General features: G+C 36.9%; 3 protein-coding genes across 5 annotated transcripts; 2 read left to right on the forward strand and 1 right to left on the reverse strand.

Annotated features, from left to right (window-relative positions):
- Positions 1–861: 861 nt before the first annotated feature.
- Positions 862–3764, reverse strand: LOC126782951 (pentatricopeptide repeat-containing protein At5g39710). The gene has a single exon (XM_050508309.1). The coding sequence runs from the start codon at positions 3744–3746 to the stop codon at positions 1491–1493; it is 2256 nt and encodes a 751-aa protein (XP_050364266.1). The 5' UTR covers positions 3747–3764; the 3' UTR covers positions 862–1490.
- A 3870-nt stretch (positions 3765–7634) lies between these two features.
- LOC126783816 (uncharacterized) lies at positions 7635–9294 on the forward strand. Its single transcript, XM_050509351.1, has 3 exons — positions 7635–7669; positions 7799–8136; positions 8759–9294. The coding sequence occupies exons 1-3, from the start codon at positions 7659–7661 to the stop codon at positions 9292–9294; spliced, it is 885 nt and encodes a 294-aa protein (XP_050365308.1). The 5' UTR covers positions 7635–7658.
- Positions 9295–9334: 40 nt separating this feature from the next.
- Positions 9335–12065, forward strand: LOC126784530 (protein ACCELERATED CELL DEATH 6-like). Of its 3 annotated transcripts, XM_050509995.1 has the most exons (5): positions 9335–9674; positions 9798–9893; positions 10420–10467; positions 10564–10991; positions 11381–12065. In XM_050509995.1, exons 2-5 carry the CDS (start codon positions 9884–9886, stop codon positions 11990–11992), a joined length of 1098 nt encoding a protein of 365 aa, XP_050365952.1. In that variant the 5' UTR covers positions 9335–9674; positions 9798–9883; the 3' UTR covers positions 11993–12065. The 3 variants fall into 3 exon arrangements, with proteins under 3 accessions (XP_050365952.1, XP_050365951.1, XP_050365953.1); XM_050509994.1 differs by lacking the exon at positions 9335–9674 and having other exon boundaries at positions 9696–9893; XM_050509996.1 differs by lacking the exon at positions 9335–9674 and having other exon boundaries at positions 9696–9893; positions 10690–10991.
- Positions 12066–12577: the final 512 nt, after the last annotated feature.

The following is a 12577-nucleotide window of genomic DNA, read 5'->3' on the forward strand; positions in this document are numbered from 1 at the left end:
TTATTCTCCAACACATATAGAAGAAACACTTATCAGAATCAAGACAATGCATGGGAGATTGGATGAACACTATTTTCACATAAACACTGAAAGGCTTCAAATTAAAACACGATCCAATAGTGAATGCAACCAAATCAGATAGACCTGGAATCAGCAAATTGTAAACTAGTTATAATATTTAATAAGATAGGTCAACATCATAAATCAAAACATTTATAATAAGTATAGTTAATAAGATATGTTTTCATCACACATCAAATAAACATAGAAAGTATGCAAACTTTAAACAATAGATGAATGAACTAAAGATATGTTTTCTATAGCATAATATTTTCTTAGCAATCTTACATAAAAATCATTGTAAATCGTACATAAACATTACAAAATAGGCGAGCAAACTATTTATCTATAAAAACTACTTTTCTAAACTCTTAAACTTGAGCTTCTCTCTCGATATACTGTTTATCACCAAATTGTGTTCAAATTCAGTGCGCTGGAATAATTGCCATTCCCACTTTTTGGAGGAGGACACTTTGGGGCTGCTGGGCAAGGAACCTTCTCTGGTGGAGCCGTGGAGGTAGTTTGGATCCTTTGTCTTTTGGGTGTTGTACTTTTTGAGTTGTTAGCATTCGCAGCTCCATACCCTTGTGAATTGTTTGATGAACTGTCATACGCTTGTGAATAGTTTGAGGAACTCATCTTTGGAGAACAAATACTGACTCGAAGTTGAACCGGAACTTGTTGAATTGATGAGAATAACTAAAGTAAGGGCTTCTATAGATAGGGGCTTATTTTCCTTTCCCAAATACAAAAGGAATATAGTGGGATTAGGACTAATCTTTTCAATACAAAGAGGAAAGATTTTCTCATTCCAAATAGGAACAGGGAAATTTCTAATGTGTGGAAGTCCAAGTCAGTTGTAAATCCACACTGCCTCTAGAGTCATCAACTTTACAAACATCACATCGTCTAATGGAACAAGTAAAAAGGACAAAGGAGCAGCAAGCGGTACCCAAAATCACAAGATAGTGTTCTCAGAAATTGTTTGATGACCTTGTGAGAACCTCTTACAATTGAATCATGGAGATAGAATGAAATCAAGGTTAGGAAGAAAGAAAGAAAGATCTACAAAACACTTTAAAGTTTCTGTACAGATATAACGCTATCTACCAAAAATGAAATCCTAATGTAATTCAAACCAAATACAGCTATTATACAAAAACTATACTCAGAGTCGCATAAGCATGCATGTATGGTTACTTGTATCAGGAACTTTCCAGTAAATGAAGGAAAGCGCAGTGACAAATGAAGAATCCTCACAAATAAATTGGCCGACGAACATGGAAAAGGAGGAACACAGTTCATTGCAGCAGGCCACCATAGCATCAGTAAGGTAATTTTTCTGGCAACAAAAAAAAACTCGGATAATTATGCAATTTCGGCATATCACCTTCCTGATATACTTGGGTTACGACCTGATTTGCCATTGTTCATCCCCCTTCACAAGTGCTTGGTCCACTGTTTGGAAGGAGACCATCCTTGGCCATTTCACCAAGGACATTGAAAACTGCATCCATATTTCCTTCTTTATGGTTTGTTTCAACAAGTAGCTTTGCAAGCTCAGCATCAGTAAGCTCAGAGCTCCTCAAAGTGTTCTCAATGACTTGACTCAGTTCATTATTCATTCCCTCTGTAAAAAGTTCTCTAATCAGCGCAATAACAGCCACAGTATGAGGGAGAAAACCAGAACGCAACATCTCCTTGTACAGATCCAATGCCTTCTGAACATTTCCTTCCCTACAATGACCATGTATGATAACGTCATAAACTGCACCATTAGGTTTGTATTTCCTCTTAATAACTGTTTCAAAAACTTGATCTGCCTCTTTCATCAAACCCTTCATACAGAATCCCTTCACAAGAGCCACCACACTCTTAAATTCAACATTTGTGCAGCTCTCTATTAAAGTATTGTATGTGACATCATCTGGGACAGACTTGTCGTAGAACAATTTGAGTAGAAGCTTCTTTGCTTCTCTCGTCCGAGCTTGTTTATTAAGTCCATTGATAAGCACACTATATGTCACAACATCAGGTAGGAAACCTTTCTTTATCATTTCATCATTCAACTGAAGAGCCTTATTCAAATCCCCTTCCTTGCAGTAAGCATTTATCAAGGTTGTGTATGTGAATTCATCAGGACCCAAACCCATACTTATCATTTCTTGGAAAAGGTCACAAGCGTCAACTAATCTCCCTTGCTGAGAGACACCTTGAATTAGTGATGAATAGGTTACAGAATCTGGTGATATCCCCTTCTCCAACATCTCCATCTTCATTTGGAACGCACTCTCCAATTCCTGATGCCGACAAAACCCGGTGATGATAGTACTATAACTTATTACATCAGGGGCGAGCCCTTTCCCTACCATATCTTGTACAATTCCCAGGGCCTCTTCCATCCTGCCTAATAAGCAGTATCCATTGATAAGGGCATTGTAAGTCACAACTGAAGGTAGGAATCCACTCCCAACCATTTCATTCAGAAGACCATGAGCTTCATTTAATAAACCCTGTTGGGAGAAGCCATCTATCAATGTAGTATACGTCCTCTCATTCGGACGAAGTCCTCTAACACGCATCTGCTCGAAAAACTCCATCGCTCGATTCAAATTGTTAGCCTTGCACATTGCATTGATCAATGCTGTATAAGTGACAACATTTGGACACAAACCGCTCCTCTGCATCTCCTCCTGCAACACAAGTGCTTGGTGAAAATTACCTTCCTTACAATACCCACTAATAAGTGTATTATAAGTCACCTCATCCGGAACAAAACCCTTCCTTTTCATTTCCTCAACAACCTGACTTGTCTCCTCCATTCTCCCTTCTCGACACAACCCATTAATCACCACATTATACGAAATCAAATTCGGCTCCAGGCCCTTCAACGCCATCGACCTCAACAACCCGAACGCGTCATCCATCCTCTTTAACTTACAATAAGCATCAATCAACGTATTATACGTAACCACATTCGGCAAGCACCCATTCCTCTCCATCTCACCCCAAAAATACAACACCATTTCCACATTCCCCGCCGCGCTGTACCCCCTAATCAAAATATTATAAGTATAGACATTCGGCGAGACACCACTCCTAATCATCTCACTAAACACCTCCTCGGCAAACTGAACAGAGCCTCTAGACCTAATCACAGCATCTAAAATCGCATTATAGGAAAGCACGGCGGGCATAAATCCATGAGCTTTAGCTAAATCAACAACATTTAAAGCCTTATCAACTAAATTCAAATGAGAGTAAGACTTGACTACCAAGTCGAAAACCGCCGAGCTGGAATTGCAGACCTGCATTGAGTCAGTGAGGCAGTCAAAGACCAACTTGCCCTTGTCATCTTCGGCGGTGACGGCGACGTCCTCGGCGAGGGCCTGGGCGGACCTGTAGAGCTTGAAGCGGGTGAGGATGTGGAGGGCGAGGCACTTGGATTGGAAGGTGAAGAAGTTGCGGTGGCGGGCCCAGTTGAGGAACTTTAGGGTTAGGGTTTGGTCGAATTGGGACTTGAGGAGTAGGCAGGAGGCGGCTTCAGGGGTAAAATCGGAAGAGAAAGAATGGAGGTTGTGAGGGTGGCGCTTGAGGTAGGTGATTGCTTTGTCCGCGAGGAGGGCGTCGGAGGGAGCGAAGCGGAATGGGGACTGGGTTGGGATATGTGGTCTTGGGAGGGGCATTTCGGTAATGGTGGAAATCGGAACCCAGAACCGAGTTACAGAGAATGAGAGGTAGTGAAAGAGTGAGACTTACCCTTTTTGTGGCTTGTGGGCCGGGTCGGCAGTATCAGAAAAAAAAACAAAAAAAAAATCAGAAAAAAAAATTACACTACAGATATCTAGGGGCGTCAGTGAAACGTGGTGGCACACGATTAGTGCTCTCTTGCCCACTCCTTTTTCTAATTGTTTCTCTTTCTTTGTACAATCATTATTAATTAATAGTTTGTCACATCTTTGAATTTCACAACATGCAATAATGTACAAAATTTTATTTTAATCACTAATTTCTACTTCCAAATTAACTAAAGTTGCAAGTATTCATTTAAATTACTGATGTGTTCGGTCATATAAATAGATTACTAAATACATTACTTGTAGACTTGTAGTTAATCTGGAAAAGTCTTATTTTTAGCACGGCACCCCGGACCATGTACTTGTTTTCCAATTTCTAGCATAGCTCTCATAATTGATTTTTACGTATGCATATTAATTTCCTTTTCCATCAAATAAAATAATAGAACTTCAAATCACATGTTAAAGAAGAATTTAATGAAAAGCCAGACCGGCCACACGTAGACTCTAGAAGATTTATCATTCCTTGTGACGGTGCTTATATCAAAACAATGTCTGGTATGATGTACGTTCGCATCCCTACGTAAGAGTTTAGTTCAAGATTGAATGAATTCAAGTTCATCACATTATTTAAAGGATGACTAATGCTAAAAAATTAGCTACTTGTCAATGACCCTACTTTAATTTTTGTTACATGTGTATTCTACACTTGATTGAAATTTCTTGAGCCAGTAGATATAGTACATTAACGTATCAAAAAAATGACTATTTAGTATTGAAAATAACAAGCATCTCACTGAAGAAAACACCAAAACCAACCCCTAATTGCTTTATTTTTCTTTTATTCTGGACGACTGCAACTATAATTTAGGTAGTTGTATCTTATTGACTATAACAATTCCCTAATTCATGGCTAAATCTTGGGTTCACATGGCCAACTGTAATCATCCAGTCTCAATACTGAAGGTTCTTGGTTCTTTCTGCATGCATGACCTTCGGTGTCGAAGTCTTTCTTTTATATATATTAGGCCCAATTTGACACAGTTATGCGGATAAAATTGTTTTTAAAGCTGTTATGAGGAGAAATACTTTTAAAACTGTTGTGAGATGACAGTAAATTGTTTTGAAAATTATGTGAGACCAAAAAACAATTTTGAATATTTAGTTAGAGTGGTATAATTAATAAAATAGACATATAAACTGATTTTTCCTTTGGATTCTTGATTCCAAGGGTTAGCAAAGACAACCGATGAACTTTGAGAATTATCTGTGTTCCAAAGCTTAACAGAGCTCATCCAATTCTTCTTATTCCTAGAGTATTTTTCTTCTTTAGATTATTGGGTTCTCCTGTCTTTTTATCACAATCTTTCTTCAATGGTGTGAATTCTTCCAACACTGGTTGAACATTTGGCCTAGCACATTGCATTGCATCTTCCTTCAGAACTTGAATTGCTGCATTCAATACCATATCCCAGAAACAAAACAGAGTCAAAATCCAACATAACCACATACATCAATATCATTGAAACCAAAAACCCATTCGGCAAAAAAACAAAACATCAAACATCAAACATAAACCCAACAAACACAAACCAAAAACCCATCTCTAGAATCGAAATGAATCTCATTTACACCAAACACCCATCATTTTTGTGTCTCATTATTTATTCGGATCCAAGATTCCAAGATAACCTCCAATGTCATACTCATACACCTATTCTTAAATCCCACCATGATTCTCGGTGAAGGCAGCCGACCATATATCTTTCTCTTATGTTCCCCTCTATTAGTCGCTCGAGTCTTTCGTACTATCTGACTAAATCTAAAATCTAGCAAACCCAACAACCCATAAACAATAATGACCAAGAACAAAACCAAAATCAGAATGTATGGTATATTAAAAATCAAGATCTGTTAATAAAAAACAATTAAACCACACAGTTATGTAAATGGTTGCAGGAGAGTTTATCTATTAGCATTGGGGACGACCTGGGCTACCAAGTTTTTGATGATGATGGTTGTTTAGGGTTTGCGATGACGATGACGAGAGATAGGTAGTGGCTATAAATTGAAGAAAAAGAAAGAGGGAAAATAAGGTTATTAATAAAAGAGTTTTTTTCACCAACAGTCCCTTAATTCTGGTGTACCTACTAATGTGATACCTCAACTCTTAATCGTACCAATGTGATACCCAGACTCTAGTATTGCTATCATTGAAATACTTCCGTCAGTTTTTTTCAACTTCTTCGTCATCTTGGTGACGTGGCAAGTACGTGAGGCCCACAAAAAGGGTTAAAAGATAAAATTAACCCCATCTGAGAGGAGCAATGTTTTTCCCGCCCTTTACCTTGAGAAAGACACCCAACAATTCCAATTTTGGCGCCAATTTTCTCTCCCTACTCCTTAATTTGTGTCTCTTATCTAAACTAAAGAACTACCGCCAACCAGTCGACCACAATCTGATAAAACCTAGATCAATCTCATTTTCTATTTTTACTCTAGCACTTGTTAAACTAACATAATAAATATAGAAATTTATATGGAACATCTCATTTCCACAATCTCATAAGAATATAGAAACACATAACTTAACGAAATTCAAATATATGTTTAAGTACCATTAGTTCTTACAAGCAAAAATCATGGCAGATCAACATAAAAGGTGGCAACTAATGGTACTTAAACATGTATTTGAATTTCGTTAAGTTATGCGTTTCTATATTCTTATGAGATTGTGGAAATGAGATTTTCCATATAAATTTCTATATTTATTCTGTTAGTTTAACAAGTGCTAGGGTAAAAATAGAAAATGAGATTGATCTAGGTTTTATCAGATTGTGGTTGACTGATTGGCGGTAGTTCTTTTGTTTAGATAAGAGACACAAATTAAGGAGTATGGAGGGAAAATTGGCGCCAAAATTGGAATTGTTAGGTGTCTTTCTCAAGGTAAAGGGCGGGAAAAATATTGCTCCTCTCAGATGGGGTTAATTTTGTCTTTTAACCCTTTTTGTGGGCCTCACGTACTTGCCACGTCACCAAGATGACGAAGAAGTTGAAAAAAACTTACGGAACTACTTCAATGATAGCAATACTAGAGTCTGGGTATCACATTGGTACGATTAAGAGTTGAGGTATCACATTGGTAGGTACACCAGAGTTGAGGGACTGTTGGTGAAAAAAACTCTTAATAAAATTCATTTAAGAGCTCCGTGTTTCCGTAGAAGCAACTCGCAAAGCAACCATATACTAGCTTCTCCTAAACCTGCTTTTGAGAGGATCATCTTCCATGTAAATCAGTTTTGTGAGTGTTACCAAACACCTCATGGTAGATCTAAAATCGCTTTTGAGACCAAAAACAGCTCAGAAAATTGTCCCAATCTGACCCTTAATCTATGTTCTTGATCCGGTCAAATTTTCATTTTCATATTTATTGCATGTCAACTTGTCAAGTCATTCTATAATTTGCAAATTGCAATTGATAACGTGCAGTTCTGCTAATCTATATGACCAATTAGTTTGAATAAATTAATGTCCATGTCTTGCATGTCAAACCATCGATCTGGCAGAAGACGGGTACATCTGCTATAGCATACAAAAGATCTGAAGATTATAGAGAGGGAAGAGTATAATGCACGTGGGATGGTAGTATGATTGTGTGATGGATGCAGTTGCTGTATCTTATACAGCAGCGCACCCTAGTATTTTCCGCCGAAAACTTCCTCTAGTCCTATAAATATGTAAAGAGAGTGAAATTTCTTCTCAAACCTCGTGTTTATAGAAACTTTGTGCGGATAGTCTCAGATGATCAATATGTGAGTAGTTAACGACTCTTAAAGGGTTAATTACTTTACTTGATTTATTTCAGTTTCAAGGTTTACTTTCAAAAGAAGCATGTTAGACGACCTAGCTAGGGTAAATTTCTCTACTGACTGAATTGACAGGTTGAGGTGGAACTCAGATGCAACTACAGCAGCCCCTGCTTCAATTGTTCACCATGCCCGGAACGCGTATGGAGATAACTATCAGGATTGGAGTAAGCACGTCGAAACCTACTTGTTGGGGGAAGATCTTTGGGACGTTGTGGAAAGCACGAGTGAAATTCCTAAACAAGCACACTATAAAGCTGAATTCAAGTTTTGGAGGAAGAACAATGCCAGGGCTTTGCATATAATCCGAAAGTGTTGCGGGCCTGATCAGTTTGCTTTAATTCGGGATGAGACTTCGGCCAGTAAGGCGTGGCATAAGTTGTCAACAATGTTCAAACCAGATAACGCACCAGGTAATCCTCTATTTTGACAAATTTATGAATTACTAGCATATCATGCATGATATCTTATTGTTAAAAGAAGAATAAGTCATGGTCAATATGATAGTATGATCCCGACATTCATTAGAAAATTCCTCAGCTCAATAATCAAGTAAAATATCAAAAATTATGTACTTCGTGTTTACAGCTCTTTCCTTACAAAATTCAACTACGCCCCGGGCCACCTTTTTTTTTTTTTTTTGAGAATGCCCCTCCAAGAGGACCAAGACTTTCCAAATATTCACTTTTTAAAATTTATATCAACCCCATGTTCTAATTTGCTTAATTGGCAAAAAGCATGATCAATTCAAATATGTGTGAGCACGTCAAATAAAAGAAGAAGAATAATTGTGTCATATATAATTATATACAAAGACGTAGCTACACACGGGTTTCGGTGGACTGCAGTCTATTTCAAATTACTAAAAAACTTGTATTTTTAGCTAATTTTAGTGTGAAAATTTAAATTTTAAATATTATCATATCCCAAATTTCTATATATAGTTAATAAATAATCGTAAGAAAATTTTCTACTTCAACCCATTATGAAATTTTGACTCCGCCCTTGATTATATATGTTAATTGTGTCATGCAGACAACAATGAAGAAGAATTTGGTAAACATGAAGTGCTTTATCATGCTGTGAAGAACAACGATTGGAACAAAGCAAGTGTGCATCTTATTAAACATCCTGATGCCGTAAGAGCAAAGATTACATATTTAGGCAAGACAGCTCTCCACACAGCAGCAGATGCGGGGCATTTGGATATTGTTAAATCTTTGGTGGAATTGATGAAAGAAGACGACTTAGCAATAAAAGGGAAGGATGAGAAAACAGCTCTTGTTGTTGCTACTAATAGAGGAGACATTGAAATGGCTCGCTGCATGGTAACAAAGAATAAGAAGTTAGTTAGCATCCCTGATCGTTCCGGAAGACTACCAGTTGTGTTGGCTTATCGCAATAGCCACTGGAATTTGGCTAAATATCTTTATGAGAATACACCACCTGAAGACCTTATGCCAGAGAATGGACCAAATGGTGCAACTCTTATTTCTCAATGTTTTTATGCGAAAAAATATGGTAAGAGATTTTTAGTTCTTGAATATTTATCAATACTAAGGACTTTATAATATCACACTACATACTTTTATCTTACATTTCAGATATTGCTTGGCATCTATTACAACGTTGTCCAGAGTTAGCTGTTACAAAAGACCTCTTTGGTGAAACCCCTATATATGCATTGGCTTCAGTTCCTTCCTCATTCCCATGTGGCAAGCGACTCATATTTTGGAAGCAGTGGATCTATGACGGTTACTAGCTAACTCTATCTATCTTTTCTCACACTCACCTTACCTTCTATTAGCTATACTTTGAATACGCTTAATTACAAGCTCATGACTATTATAGTGTTTTGATTAATTTCGACTAATAGGCATAAAAAAGCAGCATTCTTCTACTCTTTCACATGATGGTGATGCAAATGTTCATAATGCAGGAAATAGCCAAGGTATGGAGTTCGAGAGTTTTAGTAATGTAGCTATAGGAATGAAAAGAAATTTATCGTTGTTAAAAGACTAATCTCTTAAAGCAATTAATTCATTCGTGCATCCTATGATCCATACTTTCACAGGTCAAAAGCATGATTCTTCTGTTACCATTAACATCCCCGATAACGTTCAGAATATTGAAAATGGCCAAGTAAAAAAAAACAGTATAATGGATACAGGTATGTTGCACCTCATTATTTAATTTCATTACATCATTTACAAGACGTGTGTGTCTACAGTATTACTACGAGGCCGATTTTACATTGAAATTTTACGTTAAAAATAGTCAAATTTAGAGAATGGAATAGCTAAAAGTATGTGAAGTAATTAAACCAATTTACCACATAGATAACTTGTGTATGTGAAGTAATATATAACAACTAACATAACTAAAATAATCCAAATTAAAGTGCCATTTTATGTACTACAAAGACAAGAAATTTGTCATTAAATGTGTAAATGAGGGTATCATACACGAAGGTAGAGGTGGTAAATAGACCGCTTGAATAGTGGTTGAGTCTACATATGACGGTTTTTAGATAAATCATAATTTAGCTCAACTTTGAATGGTGAGTTGGAGATAGGATGTGGGTTAGTAAAAATTCTAAGAGTGAACATGTGTGGGTTTGTTTTTGAACACTTCAGAAGTGTTGATATCGCTTGTTATCTAAGTTTACTAAAAGAAAATTTGGATTAATGTTGTAGTTGCAGGTTCACTCGCCAGAATTTATAGGAATTTGTGGAAGCATACAGGTACGGGACAGCAACCTCGCTGATTTTAAATACTTTTTCAGTTGTAGATTGATGAGTAACTGAACAGCAGACTTACCCCTTCAATCAATTTTTTAGGAATTCCTGAAATATACGAAACCAAACGGATTCATGATCGGTCTAATGATTTTCTTGAGTGCATGTGCGAAGTGATAAAGGACTTAAACCACAAAGCTATTCAAGATGGTATGGTATATGCTGCAGTATTACGAGCTGTTGAACGGGGGATTCCTGAGTTCGTTACTCGTGTATGTAAAGAAAATCGAGAACTTGTGCGTAGTACTAATGAACTCGGAAGGAGCATATTTCATTACGCAATTGAATGCCGGCAGGAAAAAGTTTATAGCCTTATATACGGGCATGACATGAGAAGTGCGATTTCAACAATTACAGATCATTCCAACAATAACATGTTACATATGGCCGCATTTTTGTCCCCATTCTCGCAACTTCATAAAATTCCAAGTGCGGCTATGCAAATGCAGAGAGAACTACAATGGTTCAAGGTTAGAATTCTACCTTTTTGTGTGAATATTAGTGAGAATAAAGCTTTCATTATGAATACTTGAATTTTCAGAGCATGATGTGCACGAAATTTCTAAAAGTAAAAAATTTCAAATACATCACATTGATTAATTCACCCACACACAGATAATCACCACGTTGTAACTTAATTATATTCCTGATTATACCCTATCTCTATGATTTTATATTCCTGCTGAATAGTTTGGAACTAATAATTAAGCTAATATTTAGTAAAAATGGTCAAAGAACTACTTTATTGATTGCAATTTCAAGTTTACCCCAAGAGTAGTATATATTACCCAAACAAATTCTTTGTTATGAAGTTGATCATATGTATTTTGTACTTGATGAAATTCCAATTATATAACAGGAGGTAGAGAACATTGTAGCTCCTAAGGCTCGTGAACTTGTTAACTGGACAGACCATATGACTCCACGAGAGCTTTTCACAAAAACTCACAGTAAATTGTTGAAAGATGGAGAAAGTTGGATGAAAGAGACGGCGACTTCTTTTACAGTCGTCGGTGCTCTCATTGTCACATTGATGTTTGCTACTGCGTTTACTGTTCCGGGAGGATATAATCAAGATACAGGTCTCCCCATCTTCATAGACGAAAGGTTATTCATGGTGTTTATAATTTCTGATGCCACATCGTTATTTTCTGCAACAACTTCATCATTGATGTTTCTGGGCATCTTGACTTCACGTTATGCAGAAGATGATTTCCTAAAATTGTTACCTACAAAAATGATAATTGGGCTATTCACGCTCTTTTTCTCTATTACAACCATGATGATAGCTTTCTGTGCTGCCCTTCTACTTATATTGCAAGAGAAACCGTGGACAGCCATTCCAATCATTTTGCTCTCTTGTGTTCCGGTGACGTTATTCGCAGCAATAAAAATTCCACTTCTGGTCCATATGATTGCGTCAACTTATGGACGAGGAATATTCAATAACAAGGTCGACAAATGGCTATAAGGCTATGCAATTAATTATGCATTCATTTATTTACAATTATTTTTCACAATTTTTTCATTAACTATTATGTAAATTCATTCTGCAAACTTGTGCAAAGTAGTATGTTGATGCTCATAGTTCTTTAGTTCAAATAAAAGGTAAATCTGAGGATAAGTTTAACAAGTAGCTTCGATGTCAGTGATCATATCTAGCATACTACCATGCAAGTTGAAGCAATAAGTCCAAGCAACGAAGAGAGTTACATGGTTGTTCATATAGGGATTATAGGCATCTAGCATATTACTCCCATGCAAAGGACCTTGGTCAGAACTTGCTTGTTTTCTTATACAAAACATTACCTGATGAGGAGTATCTATACCATACACACTGGAAGATTTTCTTCCACCCAAAAGGGAAAGGGAAATTTGTTAATTCATGCCAACATGGAAGTCCATTATCGAAGTCCAACTCTGTTGGAGATCCACAATGCCTTGCTGGGAAAGATCAGCCGATCAGGGTAGTTTATGAGTGATTATCAAAAGCGTCGTCTAACGGAAATCGGGGTAAATAGCACAACTACTTTTTATTCATCGTTTGGGGACAGCA

The sequence above is a fragment of the Argentina anserina genome, chromosome 2, assembly GCF_933775445.1.
Source record: "Argentina anserina chromosome 2, drPotAnse1.1, whole genome shotgun sequence".
NCBI lineage: Eukaryota > Viridiplantae > Streptophyta > Magnoliopsida > Rosales > Rosaceae > Argentina > Argentina anserina.

Bases quoted from the DNA above. Each gene is read 5' to 3' on its own strand.
- LOC126782951 (XM_050508309.1), bottom strand. From the start codon at position 3,746: ATGCCCCTCCCAAGACCACATATCCCAACCCAGTCCCCATTCCGCTTC.
- LOC126783816 (XM_050509351.1), top strand. The intron at 8,137-8,758 runs GTAATCCTCTAT...TGTGTCATGCAG, and splicing joins CAAACCAGATAACGCACCAG to ACAACAATGAAGAAGAATTT.
- LOC126784530 (XM_050509994.1), top strand. From the start codon at position 9,779: ATGATCCATACTTTCACAGGTCAAAAGCATGATTCTTCTGTTACCATT. The intron at 10,468-10,563 runs GTACGGGACAGC...TCAATTTTTTAG, and splicing joins GAATTTGTGGAAGCATACAG to GAATTCCTGAAATATACGAA. The intron at 10,992-11,380 runs GTTAGAATTCTA...ATTATATAACAG, and splicing joins GAGAACTACAATGGTTCAAG to GAGGTAGAGAACATTGTAGC.